This window comes from Hemicordylus capensis, chromosome 2 (assembly GCF_027244095.1).
Source record: "Hemicordylus capensis ecotype Gifberg chromosome 2, rHemCap1.1.pri, whole genome shotgun sequence".
Classification (NCBI taxonomy): Eukaryota; Metazoa; Chordata; class Lepidosauria; order Squamata; family Cordylidae; genus Hemicordylus; species Hemicordylus capensis.
This window is the reverse complement of record NC_069658.1, coordinates 48867024-48885192: the sequence shown is the minus strand read 5'-3', so window position 1 is coordinate 48885192 and position 18169 is coordinate 48867024. Positions and strand designations below refer to the sequence as shown.

At 41.6% G+C, this 18169-nt stretch overlaps 1 protein-coding gene across 5 annotated transcripts in view; it reads right to left on the bottom strand.

Annotated features, from left to right (window-relative positions):
• Nucleotides 1-18169, bottom strand: part of ANKRD31 (ankyrin repeat domain 31) — a 122904-nt gene that overhangs the window by 42223 nt on the left and 62512 nt on the right. For 4 of the 5 annotated variants that reach the window (XM_053298660.1, XM_053298661.1, XM_053298662.1 and 1 more), the window contains 5 exons: nucleotides 10495-10639; nucleotides 10230-10291; nucleotides 8131-9475; nucleotides 3012-3107; nucleotides 2035-2226 (listed from right to left, as the gene is read on the bottom strand). In XM_053298660.1, coding sequence (XP_053154635.1) covers nucleotides 2035-2226; nucleotides 3012-3107; nucleotides 8131-9475; nucleotides 10230-10291; nucleotides 10495-10639 — 1840 coding nt within the window. The remainder of the gene's footprint in view (nucleotides 1-2034; nucleotides 2227-3011; nucleotides 3108-8130; nucleotides 9476-10229; nucleotides 10292-10494; nucleotides 10640-18169) is intronic. The other variant, XM_053298663.1, reaches the window with a different exon arrangement.

Genomic DNA, 18169 nt, shown 5'->3' with positions numbered 1-18169 from the left:
CGACATGCAGGCAGCCGATGCAGTCATGGACCTAGTGGAATGAGCCCTGATCTTGGAGGGCGGCTCAACACCTTGCTTCTTATAACAGAAGAAGAGCAATTGTACCAGCCAGTTGGACAATCTTTGCCTAGAAATGGCGAGACCTTTAGTAACCCCTGCATAGGAGATGAACAGTTTGTCAGAATACCTGAATGTCTTTGTCTGATCTAGGAAATAAAGGAGACACCTGCGGACATCTAGGGCATGCATAGGACGTTCGAGAGGCGAAGATGGATCACAGAAAAACACAGGGAGTACTATGTCCTGGTTGATATGGAAGTCCGACATAATCTTAGGGTGAAAAACAGGATCCAGACGCAGGTCCACCTTGACTGGGTAAAATTTAGTATATGGTGAATCAGCCCTTAGAGCAGTAAGTTCACTTACACATCTCACAGATGGGATGGCCACCAGGAAGGCTGTCTTTAGGCATAGCAGCTTCATAGAGGATGGCAACAGCAGTTCAAAGGGGCCCTCTGTGAGTATGGACAACACAAGAAGAGGCTCCAAGGCTCAACTGGTGCCTGCAACGGGGGGAGAGGGTACAGGTTGTTAATCCCTTTTTAAAAACGTTTGGCATCTGACTGAACAAAAACCGACTTGCCATCCTAACCCGGGGGGCAAGCAGAGACAGCACCGAGGTGAACCTTAAGGGAGGAGTCTGAGACACCCAAACCCTTGAGAGAGGTGAGGTAGAGGAGTATTTGGCGGATCGAAGCTTGGAGTATGCATAGGACGTGAAACGCTTCCATTTGCACCTATAGTCCCATCTTGTAGAAGACTTTCTCTCATTTATTAGGATCTCATCTAAAAGTTCAACCTCCACGGTGTCAGCGAGGAGCTCAGCTTCCATGCTGTCTCCTAAGCCAAAGGAAAAAACTAAGCGAAGACCGGAAACAGTCCGTGGTCAGAAAGCTAAGCAAAAATGAGTCAAAAATCAGTCCAAAACACAAAGAGAATAGTCAAGTAACAATCTGTAGTCAGCCAGAAAGATAAAAATAAAGCCACAATCTCTTACAGGAATGAGGGGCAAATGGAGCAGATCCTTCCCAAGGCAATGCAAGCAGCAGACAAGAAGGAACTGAAGAAGGAGGCGCTCTATGGCCGATTTTTTAGGCTCCAATATCATTACGCCTTAAAGGGCCAGTGAGCGCCTAAACAGAGCTTTAGGTTCTTCTGAGGGCCTCTTGAGCAGGTGTAGAAGACCCAGTTAGGAGTGACCATGGATCCCTACAGAGATCTACAAGGATTTATCTAAAGAAAAGGTTACAAACAAATGTGAAAGAGCCTGCAGTTTATTTCAGCTGTAGCTCATGGTTGAAGAGAGAGACCAAAACAAACAGCCATCTCTGTGCTCTCTCAGCTGGCATCTGCTCCTCAGTATCCTTGACAGTTTTTAGGGGAAAGGTCAAGACATGGCTCTTCACCCAGGCTTTTAAATGAAAGTATTGTTTTTACTGTTGCTGCTTTGTGTTTTATGTATAATTGTTTTTAATGGATTATTAAATTTTTAAATAGAGATATTATTTTTATATTTATATTATCTGTACTTTTGTATTTTAATTATGTATTGTTTTAAGTATATTGTAAACTGCTTTGGGATCATCTGTACTTTTGTATTTTAATTATGCATTGTTTCAATTATATTGTAAACCACATTGAGATGAGTTTAATGAAAAGTGGTATATAAATTGAATAAATAAATAAATAAATAAATAAATAAATCCCATGCATGCCTAAGTCCTTTCACTCTTAAAGTGCTTCTTTGAATCCTAACTATTGTGCACATACACGTGTATATCAACCTATTCATATCTGTCTAAATACGTTCATCAGAGAAATATACCCACAAGGCATAAAAAGGCATTTTGGATGTTGTTCAATTAAGTAGTTAGCAATAAGGAGGAGAAATTTTTAAAAGGAAAAAGTAATGTGATTTCTGGGTTAGAGTAGCAGAGAACTTGGAAACTACTGTATAAGTGAAAAATACTAAACCTGCATTATCTTTATTATTCACACATGCTCCAGATGCTACCAAAGACTTCACTACAGACAAATCTCCTTTTTTAGCAGCCAAATGCAAACGAGTTTCTCCTTTAGCATGTATTTTGTTTGTTCTGTCTGTTGTAGTACACTGCAGCTGGCTAGAATAAGATGTCTTCTTCTTTTCACTAGAATGTGAAGAGTCTAAAGGCATATTAGATATATTATGTACTCATTAGCAACTATGGAACATATTTTGTTAGCTGCACCATGCCAAACTCTAGATTCATTCATAATGAATAAGACAGATGAAAATATTTTATATCACATCTTAACGAAGAGTTAAGCATGCTTATGTTCATTGAAATCAACAGTCTTAAGAACTCTTGAATCACAGATGTAAATACTTTCTACTACACAGAGATCTGTTTTATAAAGTTAAAAGTTCCTGAGGAACTTTAAGATTTAAAAGCATAAGCACAAAGAAGACTCCACAAAATATGAGTCAATGTTTATAAACAAACATAGACCAAGGACAACATTCCCTAATATTTAGTTAAATGGGTGATTATCTGGTTGGCCTCTTGCCTTCTTACTGAGATGGAAGTGAGGAGTAGGAGAAGGAGATGCTGAATGTGAGACTAATTTCCAATTTAACACTTGATGTCATTGTAGAACAGAAGACTCAAAATGTTAAATCTGCCAGATTTCAAACATAGCATCCAGGAATGTTTACTTTTATTATTTCTAAAAAATGATGTAAGCTGTTCTGAGCCTTTCAGGAAGAGCGGGATATAAATGTAACAAACCTTTAAGCATCATTAACTGCTTACCAAGTGCACCTGGCATTTGCTGCTTTTCCGTTGGAATGATATGTGAATAATTTAAATAAACATTCTTTGCATTACTACTGCAACACAATTGGGCATTTTGGCAATTTTCATTAAAATTAGTTCTCATTTTTTTACTCTGGACAGTTTTGAATTCACCTAATTGTATATGCTGATCTAGATTATTGCTTGAATGTTCTTTTCCATCTGCCTCATTGTAACATCTTCCAGTTATCTCAATTTGCAGGGCTCCATCTGTTTGTTGCATTGAAACGTGTAATTACTATACTACAGTATCAATTACTTTCAGAAGCAATTAATTATATTAAATGATGATAAAAATCACCATCATGGGTTACTTTATACAATCATACTCCATACTTTACTTTTTTGTAGACACAATTATTATGATTGGTCTGAAGCTCTTGAAATACTCAAAATCTTTTGAAACTGCACAAATAATTATTACAAAATGCTTCTGTGAAAATCAATTAACATTTCTATTACTTTCTCTGAAAAGAAATATGGAGTTACAAAGTTTTAGAGTGCTCAGTAATGTTATAATTATGATTACCCAGTATCAGACTTCAATTAAAACAAAGTTCTAGGCAAACTGTGGATCACAGGATATGTGTAATGCTAAGACATTTGCAGGGATTTAATTCCTTGCATTAAAATAAAATTATATTTTTGTAGATAAAATAATGAAAGCGAAATCGTAGGATGTAATATAAATAGTTTTACTACAATGCTTTTCTAAAAGGAATTGTATGATGGGGCTAGAAATTTCTAAAAGAAAATCCCTAACACATTCACAAAAGTATTAACTTCCATAAGGTTTCTTGGGGAACCCTTAAAAGTTAATTTGGTTTAATATTGGGTTATTTTATACAATCATATCAAGCCACTGGCCATGCAAATGCAAAAACAGGTATCTGCTTGTATAGTCTAGTTGGATAAGGTTGCAAGTAGATGGATGCTACATGGGTGATTCCCTCCTGAGTCCAGCACATGCGGAACCCCCATGAAAAAAAACAATAATTGCAGTTATCAGCCATCTAGATGTAACTTCTCCTCAACCTCTTTAAAGTCTTTAAAGACGCATTTGTTCACCCAGGCTTTTAATTAAATATTGTTTTAATAGTTTTAATACTGTTTTAAAATATTATTTTAAATTTTTTAAATTGTTCTGTTTTAACTTTTTTGTTGTTTTTTTAACTTTAACTTTTTCTGTGTTTATTTTATTCATTCATTCATTCATTCATCTATCAAATTTATACCCCGCCCAAACATATGTCTCTGAGCGGCCAACAACAATTAAAACACATATAGAAGTTAAAACAATTCAACATAAAACACATATAAAGTTAAAACAATACAATAATTTAAAAACCATAAAATTAAACTAACAGTATTTTTTATTAAAAACCTGAGAAAGCTTGGGTAAAAAAACGGGTTTTCAAATGTTTTTTGAAAATAGCCAGAGATGGGGAGGATCGTAACTCAGCAGGGAGCGCATTCCACAATCTCAGGGCAGCAACCAAGGAGGCCCGTCTCTGTGTGACAACCAAACGAGTTGGCGGTAGCTGGAGATGGACCTCCTCAGATGACCTCAATGGGCGGTGGGGTTCGTAGCGAAGACGACGCTCTCTTAAATACCCAGGGCCTAAGCCGTTTAGGGCTTTATAAGTTATAACTAGCACTTTGTATTTTGCCCGGAAACCTATTGGCAGCCAATGTAATTCCATCAGCAAAGGAGAAATGTGGTCTCTCCGAGATGACCCAGAGACCAACCTGGCTGCCGCATTCTGAACCAACTGAAGTTTCCGGACTACGTACAAAGGCAGCCCCATGTAGAGCACATTACAGAAGTCAAGTCTGGAGGTTACCAACAAATGTACCACTGTTTTGAGGTCATTGATCTCGAGAAACGGGCGCAGCTGGCATATCAGCCGAAGCTGATAGAAGGGGCTGATGAAGCCCCTGGCCACCAGAAGGGGCTGTTGAGGCCCCTGGCCACCAGAAGGGGCTGTTGAGGCCCCTGGCCACCGCCTCAACCTGAGAAACCAAGGAGAAGTGTGGATCCAGGAGTACTTCCAGACTGCGGACCTGTTCCTTCTGGGGAAGTGTGACCCCATCCAGAACAAGTAGATCAAAATAATCTCTGGAGTTCTGACCCCACACAATAAGTACTTCCGTCCTATCTGGATTCAGTTTCAGTTTATTTTCCCTCATCCAGCCCATTACTGCTTCCAGACAGGCATTTAGGGAAGATATGCCATCTCCTGAGGAAGATGACACAGAGAAGTAGATCTGGGTGTTATCAGCGTACTGATAACACCCAGCTCCAAATCCCCTGATGATCTCTCCCAGCAGTTTCATGTAGATATTAAAAAGCACTGGAGAGAGTATGGAGCCTTGAGGGACACCATACTTAAGCTCAGATTTTGAAGAGCAACAATCTCCAATCGACACCATCTGGAACCTGTCCGAGAGGTAGGAGCGGAACCACTGTAAAACAGTGCCCCCCCCCAAACCCCTTCAGACGCTCCAGAAGGATACTATGTCGATTGTATCAAAAGCCACCAAGAGGTCCAAAAGGACCAACACGGTCACACTTCCTCTGTCAATTTCCAATTGGAGATCATCCATCAGGCCGACTAAGGCAGTCTCTACCCCATAGCCCACCCGAAAAACAGTTGGAAATGGGTCTAGATAATCAGTTTCCTCCAAGACCATCTGGAGCTGAAAGGCCACCACACTCTCAATTAACTTGCCCAGCCACGAGAGGTTGGAGACAGGCCTATAATTGCTCAACTCTGAGAGATCTAATGCAGGCTTCTTTAGAAGAGGTCTGATAATTGCCTCCTTTAGACAAGGAGGCATCCTGCCCTCCTTCAGAGAAGCATTTATGCTTTCTACTAGGCCGCCTACAATAGCCTCCCTGCTAGACAGAATAAGCATTTTGGACAAGGGTCAAGAGAGCAAATGGTAGGCCTCACTGATCCAAGCAGCTTGTCCACATCCTCAAGAGTCACAAACTGAAATTGATCTAGTTGAATCGCATAAGAGGAGTTGTTGCACACCTCCAGTTCAGACATCAAATTAATCGTGGAGTCTCTATCTAGGTCAGCCCGAATCCGAGAGACTTTGTCTGCGAAAAATTCATTAAACATATCACAGCGGGTGACTGATGCTTCCAAATTCTGGTTCAAGGGAGAGGGGGCAGATACTAGGCCCCTCACCACCCTGAACAACTCTACCGGACGTGAACTTGCAGAAGCAAGACGGGCAGAATAGAATTGCTTCTTTGCCGCACGTATTGCCTGAGCATAGATCTTTAAATGTGCTCTATGTCGTAATCTGTCAGATTCGAGTCGAGTCTTTCTCCACTTGCGCTCCAGTTGCCTACCTTGCCGCTTCAGCCCCCGTAGCAATTCCATATACCAAGGGGCCAATTTTGAAGCGGGTCGGAGGGGATGCTTGGGAGCAATCATGTCTACTGCCCTGGTGAGCAAGCTGTTCCAATTCTCAAGCAGGGCATCAACAGGATCACCGGCAAAACCAACATTAAATCCTTCCAAGCCTTCTTGGAATCCTACTGGATCCAATAACCTCTTCGGGTAGACCATTCTAATAGGCCCCTCACCCCTGCGGAGGTGGAAAGTGGTTGTAATCCCAACTTTAACAAGATGGTAGTCCGTCCATGACAATGGGAAAATCACAGGAGTCCCCACCCATGGAACACCACCCTGATCAGAGTAAAAGACCAGATCAAGCGTGTGACCTGCAGTGTGTGTCAGTCCAGAGACAACTTGGGATAGACCCATAGTTGTCATGGCCACTATGAACTCCTGAGCTGCCCCGGACAAATTGGTTCTGAAATGAACATTGAAGTCCCCCAGCACCAAGAGTCTGGGAGACTCCAACACAAGTTCTGCGACCAATTCCGTAAGCTCAGTAAGGGACTCAGTTGGGCAGCGGGGTGATCGGTATACCAACAGAAGTCCCAATCTATCCCTAGTCCCCAAACTTAAGTACACACATTCAATATGGTCCAATACCCTAACCGGGACCCTGGTAAGGGAAATGTCATCCTTATAGACCACAGCCACTCCACATCCCCATCCACGTCCCCTCACCTGCTCCTCTACAGAATATCCTGGAGGCAGAAGCTGGGACCAAACTGGACCACTAGCTTCCCCCAACCAAGTCTCAGTCATACATACCAGGTCGGCCCCTTCATCCATAATCAAATCTTGGATGAGCTCTGGCTTATTTTGGACCAACCTGGCATTGCAGAGGAGCAAGGTAAGGCTATGTGGGTTGTTGGCAATCCTCCCTGAGGTCAGGACAGCCGGAAGGGGAGACAGCTATTAAATTTCTGACTACCCTTCCCCTGGAACGGCCTGCTGACCTGCCAACATTACTTCTTCTATTCCCCACCACCACCGGAATAGCTGCCCCACATTCAGTGAAGGCACCCCCTGTCTCTACATCTCCAGGCAGATCCAAATACATTACCCAGTCTCAGTAACAAAGCTGTCACACTTACTGCTGCAACTCCTCAAACAGCCAAGTTGAATAGAGTGAAGCCCAACCCTCAGCCCTACACCAAAGGCCGACACTGAAGGCCAACACCAACTCCACGCCGCCAGCTGTGCCACCTACTGCAGCCCTTCCCTTAAATAGCCCCCCAGAGTCCTTCCTCTCACAAAAGACCCTAGGTAGAGCTGAACAGCTGATGTGATCAGTTAGTGCCTGCAGGTGGTAAGCATTGGCACTTGAGGGAAGAGAGGATCCCAGTTAGGCAGCAGGACTAACAATTAGGCAACAGCATTTTGTTGTAAACTGCCCAGAGACATAAGTTTTGGGCGGTATGAAAATATGTCAATTAATTAATTAATTAATTAAAATAAAATAAAATAAAAACCTCATCCCACTGAAAAACCATTTGGCAAAATCCTCCCTTTTTGAACAGGGCTCTATATGTGCTATTGGACCAAGGCCAGTGTCCCTCTGCATGTGTCCCTCTCTACATGTATTTTATGAGTCACTTTCTCTGTATCACTGTATATGCAGCTGCCTAGGTGTCCGCAGGCCTTTTTCCGGAGTGGGGGGAGGGAGACAAAGCTGTAATTCTATATCCACTTACCTGAGAGTAAGCACCCATTGAATTCAGTGGAGTAGGCTCAATCCAGGGAGGGGGCGATTACCCCCATTGCCCCTCGCCCCCGACACCCATGTGCAGCAGCCTTACTGTTTTTGGATATATTACCTTGAAATAGTTCTTGGTCACACATCTGTATATCCAGGATTGTGTTATTCCCTAGCACACTACCATTTCCCATTCTCTCAGGGCATCTTCCAATGTTTTCTTCTGCTCTTGACCCCATCATCAGACTCCCATGGACATGAGGGATGAAAGTTCTTAGCTCATTAGAGTTATAAGTGTCAGGACTTTCAGTAACATCAGCTAAATTGATACCATGAGAAAATGCAGAAGTCGAGTACATTTCCATACTAACTTGAAGTGTTTGTTCATTATGGATTCCAAGAGCTGTAGGGGCATTTTTACCTGGGCTTTTGTCTGCATTTAAAGCATACTGCTCAGAAAGGACTGTACAATCTGAGTCACCAAAATCTGCAGATCCTTGCAGCAATAGGGAGGTTGTACTTTGTGACTCTAACAGATTTACTTCTAAAGAAATAGGTTCAGCCACAGGGAAAGGATCTTTCACAGCTACTCCATGTTCCAAGAATATGCCTGTGTGGCAGTTTGGATTAATTTGATCTAAAAGGTTTTCAGAATGCATGTATTGTTCTGGTGATATATTTCTCTCATTAGCAGGATTAATTTCTCCTTCTCCAATTGTGCAGTTGAACTTCATCTTTTCAGCAGTATGTAGGTTGTCACCTAAACTATGCGCTTTAAGACAAGAAGAGACATTACTGTGTTTCACAGTACACTGTCCTTCTGCCAGCAGATCCAGATCTTTGGGACTTGTGTCTTTGCACAAGGGGCGGTCTGAGTCCAAATCAGGCTCATTTACTAGACCAGTTACAGAAGATAAAACAGATCCTTCTTGAACAGGAACTAATGGTGTAGCAACAAGGGAGTTGGTCGCTTGACCATTTGTTGCTCCTGATGGCTCTGTGCTTTTATGAACCTCTTTCCTTTCCAATAAACACACATTGTTAGAGGAGTTATTCTCCTGCTGTATGTCTGACTCTGTGAGCATGCTAGACTCTTCTGCAGCTTCACAAATTCCATCTGGATTATAACGGTGATACCTTGAGGGCCTAACTATTCTTTTGGAGAAACAAACACTAGTTGTGTGTCCAGAGTCATTTTGCATGTTCTTTCTTTGGCCATTCATTTTTGTTTTGTCCCTTGATGTATTCAAAGAAGATGGTGGTTTTTCTGTGACTGGCTGCTTTGACTTTGAAACCAGAGATGGACTTTTTAATGTTTCATTCCTTATTTTATAACTCTCTTGTTTTGTAGAGACAGAATTACTTCGTAGATTTCTTTTTTCCTTATTTTGTTTTATACTGTGTTGCTTTAATGTCTTATGATCAATATATGAAAGCTGGACTTGGTCATCTGAGTTTGGTTTGACCTGGGAAGGCAAAACAGAAATAGGGACTGCTAGGGTATATTTGTTTGTCCATACCATATATTATCAAAATGAATGACTTTTGATGGCACTCAAAAAGCCTTTGCATTAGTACAAGGCAATAAAAGTCATTTTCACTTTGTGCTCAATAGACCAGATATCACTAGTTCAAAACTTGTTCTGACTCTGAAAAATGCTTCAGAAACCCTTTCATTTTGCATAAAAATAGTTTAAATATATTTAATCAGTTTTCTCACACACACACACACACACACACACTCCTCATAGCAAAAAATATATGAAAAAAGTTCCCTATCTCAAAAGCACTCACAATCTTTAAAAAAACACCCCAAAAGGGACACCAGTAACAGCCACTGAAGATATGCTATGCTGGGCTGAATGTTGCTCTCACTGCCTTGCCTCCAGTTAAATATGAGAAACCACCACTTTAAAAAGTGCTTAGCACAATTAGTAAGGTAAAGTGTGCCGTCAAGAAGATTTTGACTCCCGGCACCCACAGAGCCCTGTGGTTTTCTTTGGAAAAACTGGAATTACCATTGCCTCCTCCTGCAAAGGATGAGATGATGCCTTTCAGCATCTTCCTATATCGCTGCTGCCCGATATAGTACCAGCAGGGATTCGAACCAGCAACCTTCTGCTTGTTAGTGAAGCATTTCCCCGCTACGCCACTTAAGGTGGTTGCACAATTAGTAGGCCTTGACTATTAATCAGTATTGAGAATCATTATTGGTCTTACCTTAAGCAGGCTCTGGTTTTTGTTAGCTCTACTTTGGGCTGGGTCTTCTATAAGCCTTTCAGCTGAAAAATTGAAATTTTAAGGAAGAAATTGGGACCTGCTTTTTAAAGTTCAGTTTTTAATGAAAGATTGGAACTATTAACTAAGAAGAAATAAAATGTAAAAGGATCAAATAAGAAATAAATTAAATGCTAAAATTACAGAAAGTTTTTTACTTTCTGTTTTGCAGCCATTATTTCATGAATGAGAGTTAATACAGTCCTACCTGATGCTGACTTTCCACTAGATTTAGCTGCATAATTTTCAAGTAATAACCTCATACACTTGTCAGTAGCCTCTTCTAAGGCACTCTTTCCTTTCTCATTCTTGACTAGTGGATCAGCTCCGTACCAGAGGAGTAACTCTGCCACCTAGAGGTAAAAGATGATTCTGAAATTTTGTTTTTAACAGATTCTCTTTCCATTCATCACAGATTCAGCGCTCCAGCCACCAAGAACAGGAGCCTGTTGTGCTGTTCGGAGCTCACAGATTATTAGGAAGAGGTTTTGAAAGGAAAAAGGACACCCAGGGGTGGCCCAAAGTGTCGCAGGACCTGACACATGGTGCAAAATACTAGCTTGCTCCATGCCCCAGATGAGGGCCAACCCCCTTTCAAAGGCAACCCTTGCAATCTTTGAAGTGGGGCGGGGGCAAGGAGGAGAGAAGGTTGCTTTTTATTTCTTTTTCTATGTAAACTGCTTTGTGAACTTCTTTTGTTGAAAAGCAGTATATAAATATTTTTTGTTGTTATGTATAATAACAATATTATGATGATGATGATTATCCCCCAGTGAGGCACTACCTTGGCGTGGTTGTGGGGCTCGCGTGCTCTGAGGAAGGTGAGAGCTATGCCAGAAGGTCCAACCATACTGGACAGGTCTCACCAGAGGAGCCAGACAAAGAGTGCCTCTCCAATCAACAATATGGTGAGACGTAACTTTAATAAATCTATACCGGATCGGTCGTCGCCCGGGTCAACAAGGACCACGCCAGGTGCTATAGTCCCTGGACATCTGGTGGCAAGTGGGCTACAGGACTCAGGATCTTCAGTTGAGCAACCAGGGCTGAAGACAGCAAAGTTACTGGAAGAAACATCGCTTAACCGAAAAAAATATACGAAAAATGCCAACAAGGAAATAATGATCTGCTATTACAAGTCTAGACCAACTAGAAGAGGTTATTTAAAAAGAATGTACCAAATTTGGAAAGAGAAGCATCCAGATACAGAAATAACAGAACAAAGGCTAGCAGACCAGAGAAGATTCATAATAAGAAATAAAGTATTCACAGGAGTTGAGCTGGAAGAACTGCAAAGAGCAACACAGGCTCAAGACATGGAAGAATAATTACCACCAACTGAAGCAGTTGTTCAGGCACAGGTGGAGGAGGTGTTGGAAATAGAGGATGCCACTGTTGCTGAACTGTTTCAAAATCAAAACAGGCAACCTCCCCTTTGCCTTCACCTCAAAAACCCAAATGCCGTTTAACAGAAAAGCAACAAGAACTAAAGCAAAAAAATAACTGAGCACATGAACCAAACAACCACCAGGGTTCGACTTCCAGCTCTAAAAACAGTTGCCAAAAAACAACTTGCTCAGGTATTAAAAGATGTCAATGCTGCACTTGCAGAAATAACAACCAATAATTTGCAAGAAACAAACCAACTAATGTACAGTGCAGCAACAATAACAACACAAGAGCTCGGATATAAGATCAGTGGACCTGTAAAAAAAGAAAGCAGTACATCACCTAAATGGAAGATTAGATTAGAAAATAAAATCTCCAGGCTTAGATCAGATGCTAGTAAATTGAAAGATATGAAAGACAAGAAGCTGAAGAATGAAAACACCAAACAGTATCTGAACCAAAAATACCACCTAGATACAAGGAAAATTAGAGAAGTCCTGGAAATAATAAAGCAGCAAATAACAGCAGTGTCAAAGAAGATGAGCAGGTATGAAGCCAGAACTACACAACAAAGCAGAATCTCCAATTCCAATCGAATCAGAGACGTTTCTACCAAAGCATAGAAGGAGAAACTGCAAGAAACCTAGAAACACCAAATAAAGAAGAAACAGTGCAATTCTGGGGGAAATTATGGGACAATCCAAGAGATTATAATAAAAAAGCAGGCTGGATCAAAGAGGTCAAAAAATGTAACCAACAAATGCAAGACCTAATAATAACACCAGAATTAATAAGTGAAAGAGCAAAGAAAATTAAAAATTGGACTGTTCCAGGCGACGATGAACTGCATGGCTTTTGGTTTAAACACCTAACAAGCCTTCATAAACAACTATCAAAACAGTTCAATCACATTTTGCAAGGAGGTGATATTGAACAATGGCTAACAACTGGGAAAACTCATCTCATCATGAAAGACCCAGCAAAAGGTACAGTTCCAAGTAATTATAGACCGATAACCTGCCTGCCAACCATGTTCAAATTATTAACTGGAATAATAGCAGATGAAGTGATGCAACACTTATTAACTAATAAACAGCTTCCAGTTGAACAGAAAGGAAATTGCCCGAAAACCAGAGGCACAAAAGACCAGCTGCTGCTTGACAAAATGATTTTAGAAAATTGCAAGAGAAGAAAAACCAATCTAAGCGTTGCATGGATTGACTACAAGAAAGCCTTCGATTCATTTCCTCACACAAGGATACTAAAATGTTTAGAAACAACTGGTGCCAGCAAAAACATTCAGATATTTATAAAAAAAGCAATGAGCATGTGGAGTACACAGTTAACAATCAATGGCGAGACACTTGGACAGGTTAGCATTAGAAGAGGCATTTTCCAAGGGGACTCACTATCCCCTCTGTTGTTTGTAATCGCCATGACCCCACTTTCACAAATACTAAACAAAACAGGCCTCGGATACCAAACATCTAAAACATCAAGTAAAATCAACCATCTGCTGTACATGGACGATCTGAAGTTGTATGGAAAGTCCCAGTCAGAAATCGAATCACTGCTAAACACTGTCCGTATATTCAGTAGTGATATAGCAATGGAGTTTGGACTAGACAAGTGTGCTGCATTAATAATGAACAGAGGGAAAATAACAAAAACAGAAGGAATAGAACTGCCCAATGGAAGCAAGATCAAGAACCTGGAAGAGAAAGAACATTACAAATACTTGGGCATTCTCCAGGCGGATAACATCGCACACACTGAAGTTAAAACAAAAATTGGAAGTGAATACATCAGGAGAGTTAGAAAAATCCTCAAGTCCAAACTCAATGGCGGGAACACCATACAAGCCATAAACACCTGGGCTATACCTGTTATCAGATACACTGCAGGAATAATAGACTGGACCCAGGCAGAGCTAGAGACGCTAGATCGTAAGACCAGGAAAATCATGACCATCAATCATGCTCTGCACCCCCGCAGTGATGTCGATAGGCTATACCTCCCTCGCAGCTCAGGTGGAAGAGGAATGCTGCAAGTCCATCAAACAGTAGAGGAGGAGAAAAGAGGCCTTGAAGAACATATCAAGGACAGTGAAGAAGATGCACTTCAAATGGTCAATAATGCAAAACTATTCAACACCAATGAAACAAAGCATGCCTACAAGAAAGAACAAGTCAAGAACCGAGCAGAAAAATGGAAAAATAAACCACTGCATGGTCAATATTTGCACAATATAAGTGGAAAATCAGACATCACCAAGACCTGGCAATGGCTTAAGAATGGCAACTTGAAGAAAGAAACAGAGGGTTTAATACTGGCTGCACAAGGACAGGCACTAAGAACAAATGCAATAAGAGCAAAAGTCGAAAAATCCACAACAAACAGCAAGTGCCACCTTTGTAAAGAAGCAGATGAAACCGTGGACCACCTAATCAGCTGTTGTAAAAAGATTGCACAGACTGACTACAAACAAAGGCATGACAAAGTAGCAGGGATGATACACTGGAACATCTGCAAAAAATACAAGCTACCTGTAGTCAAACATTGGTGGGACCATAAAATTGAAAAAGTGGTAGAAAATGAAGATGTAAAAATATTATGGGACTTCCAACTGCAAACAGACAAACATCTGCCACACAATACACCAGATATAACTGTAGTCGAGAAGAAAGAAAAACAAGTCAAAATAATCGACATAGCAATACCAGGGGATAGCAGAATAGAAGAAAAAGAAATAGAAAAAATCACAAAATACAAAGATCTACAAATTGAAATGGAAAGGCTGTGGCAGAAAAAGACCAAAAATAATCCCAGTGGTCATTGGCGCCCTGGGTGCAGTTCCAAAAGACCTTGAAGAGCACCTCAACACCATAGGGGCCACAGAAATCACCATCAGCCAATTACAAAAAGCAGCTTTACTGGGAACAGCCTATATTCTGCGACGATATCTATAACCATTGACAATAAAATTCTGGCATCCCAGGTCCTTGGGAAGGACTCGATGTCTGGATAAAACAAACCAGTCAATAACACCTGTCTGACTGTGTAAACAAGAGATAATAATATTTTAAAATTGCTTGCCTAGACCTGACCCCAACCAGAATCCTGCATTATAGTTCAGATCCAAGCTCCACACAATCTTCAGTGTGCAAGTAGCAGCTCCACATGCTCAACCTCAGTGGTGAAGGTTGAACTATTATTTTATTTAATAAACTTATATAATTATTTTATTATACTGCCACAATTGTGCCAGTATAGTTAAGATGAAGAGTAGTTTCAACATTCCACTATTATAAGCCGTGACATAATATTAAATAATAAAAACTAGATTAACTTAGTATCCTTTTTAGCACTACAATTCTATGAACCAAAGAAAATGGAAATACCACTGGACAATATTCGTAACAGAAAACATCACCAGTGAAGGAAATCTGTAGGTATAAGTTATACAAATTATGAATTTGCAAACTAAAAACACATTAAATTAACTCATTTCCGTTAATTGAAAGATGTGATCCTGTGTATAGTATATTCTCCTTATTTATATAGTGCCACCTTTGTATATGACAATTTACAACAAGTTAGAAGACATGTCCCTGACCCAATGGGTGTACTCTAAAACTAACACAATGGAACTAATAGAGGATGGGGAAGGAAGAGGAGGCATATTCAAATGTAATACTAAACCTAAACATAAACTAAATGTTTAGTGTTATGTGCACAAACAGAACAGAACTGAGAGCAGCCTCATGTTCATATGCTTCTGTATCACATGCAAGAGTGGATCAATAAAGAAACAAATTATGTGTAACAAAAACTGCATAAAGGGTTTTGTTTTGCAAGAAACTGAAAATAAATTGCATCACTGATACTATGTATAACAAGTTGAGCACAGATGTATAAAGGTAAAACAGGAGATAATGATAATAAATGCTAAAAACTAGGGATGTGCACGAATCAAGGTTTGTGCACTGGTTTGGTGCCAAACCGGTCCGAACCAGTTCAGCTCCACGGGGGAAGGGAGCAGCAAGTGGGATCTTTTAAAATGAGAAGCTGCTCTCTGCCAGCCACCGCATGCAGATTCCTGCTGCATGTGGCATGCACGTGCTGCACCGGCACGCACATGGCACCTGTGCAGGTGTGGATGCCATGTGCATGCCGGCGCTATGTGTGAGTTCTTGGGACCTGCTCTCCTCTTTTTAAAAGATCCCACTCGCTGCTCCCCTCCCCGCAGCACCAAACCAGTGCATGAACCGAGGTTCATGCACATGCCTATTAATAACTTGTTTGATTTTATGAATTTATAGATCTGGTTTTTAAAGGGAGGGGTGAGACCTTTACAGAGGAGACAAGGCCAATTTGGTCGACTTTGGGTGTGCGCACTGTGTGATAAATACAGGGAACCAACTGCGAGAGAGAGGACCTGCCCTTACCTCTTGCCTGTGGGCTTCTCAGAGGCATCTGGTCAGGGCTGTCCTTGGAGAGCCCTGGCAGGGTGTGGGGCCTGGGGCAAATCAGCCAGTGCAGGGGCCCCTTCCAGTTTATTCTAATGGGGTTTAAAAGAGCGGGGCCCGGGGCGGCTGTCCTGCCCTAAGGACAGCCCTGCATCTGGTGGGCCACCGTGTGAAACAGGATACTAGACTACATAGGCCTTGGGCCTGATCCAGCAGGGCTGTTCTTATGTACATAATACAAACATTCCCTGTTCCCCAAATTATAGTACCTGTGATATGCAAAGAAACTGGGAGTAGAGATCTTGATTGTAAAGAGAAAGGAACAGGCATTTGTTAACTATATGGAATGAAAATAAGATTCTTGATATTCAGGAATAAGTTTTTTCAAACATTAGGACCCCGTAGCTGAATAGATCCTCTGAAGCAGGAATTCAGCATACGGCAGAGCTTGCAGCAAGTTTACTGGATTTGAAAATGTAGGTCTACAGAGCCACGTGGACTATCAGGATGGTGAGTTATTTCCTCAGTCCACTAGATGGTGCAAGACAGGAGCTGCAACAGTAGCAATAAAGAAGCTCCTTTGTCGGGGTCAGGTTGGTATGGCTAAAGGAACTGATCAGATGCCTCAAGTGGGAGAAAGCCCATGGTATGGTCTCTCTGCTTAAGCAGGATAAACAGAGAGTGACACAAACAAATCCATCAGAGCGACTGCCTTTGAAATGGTATATCTTGTCAGTACAGAAAATAGCCTCAGTTGTGTGAGAGGCTGACCCTGTCCATGCTTGTGTCAGGGCACTGAAAGAAACCCTGTTTGCACAGAAACCAATTATTTATGTAAAGCAGAAGTCAACTAAAGGATGCAAACAGGACTGTAGGATACAGTGGGCTACGTTCTGCACAGTCTCCTGTTGATGCCAAGAACCTGCTGGGTACTGGAAATAGGCTTGTGTGTGTCAGTAAAATCGGAATTCCGACATCGGCATTCCCTGCCCCCGCCCCCCCCCCCCCGAGGAGGCATCAGACCACACTCCCTGCGCCCACCAAACTCTTGACTCTTGAGTAACTCTGCACCACCCAACCATCCCTGCACCAGTGCTGGGCAGAGAATTAAAGGACCACCACCACCAGGACACCAACCAGGGCACTTGCCCCACAGTCTAATGCCTCCTGGTGGTGGGGGCCGTGAATTCTGATGTCAAAATTCCGATTTTACCAACATGCACAGGCCTACCTGGAAACAATGGAAAGGAATGCTGCACTGCTGTTCGTAAGTGCTTTAAAGGCATTGCTCCATCACGACACTGTTGGGACTGCTTTTGGAGTTGCGCAGCAGCCCTGGTGGGTCCTTAGCTTCAGCAGGAGACCTCCAGAATGTAGTCCTGGGTACATAAGCTGAAGCAGCAAAGCTTTGCCATGACAGAAGGAAGCACTAGCACAATACTGCCAGCACAATATTGCCAATACTAGCACAATACTGCACAATACTGCCAGCAATCCTATAACCGGCTATAAAGTGCTGGGCCACACATTTAGGCCTGGATGCCTAATATATCCTTTCCCATGGACTACTCAGGAGGAGGAGGAAGCAACTCCTAGCACAGGCCCTAGATGAGATAACAAATGAAAAACCCAGAAAATTGGGGGGGGGAGGTTTGCATATAAAGTAAGACCCAAGTAGGGACTCCTGTCTTTTTCTACTAACTTTTGGATTTTTTTTTACTATGCTCCAGCACAGGCTCAAATAACACATGCACACCAGGGATATAGTAATTATTATGCTTTGTGTGCATCATTCTGTTGCTGAAAATATCAAAATACATAAAAATTTATCTTTAAAACCTCATTTTGAGTGGAAGTATTGAAATAGACATTGCGATGTGACTGCCCTGAGAACACTATATTCTATTTTAAAAAATGTATTACCATGTATTACCACTATATTCGATAAAAATGCATGACCCCTGCTAACTGGGCAAAGAGGCACTTTTTAACGTGGTGATTTTCCTTATTTAGCAGGGGGAGAGT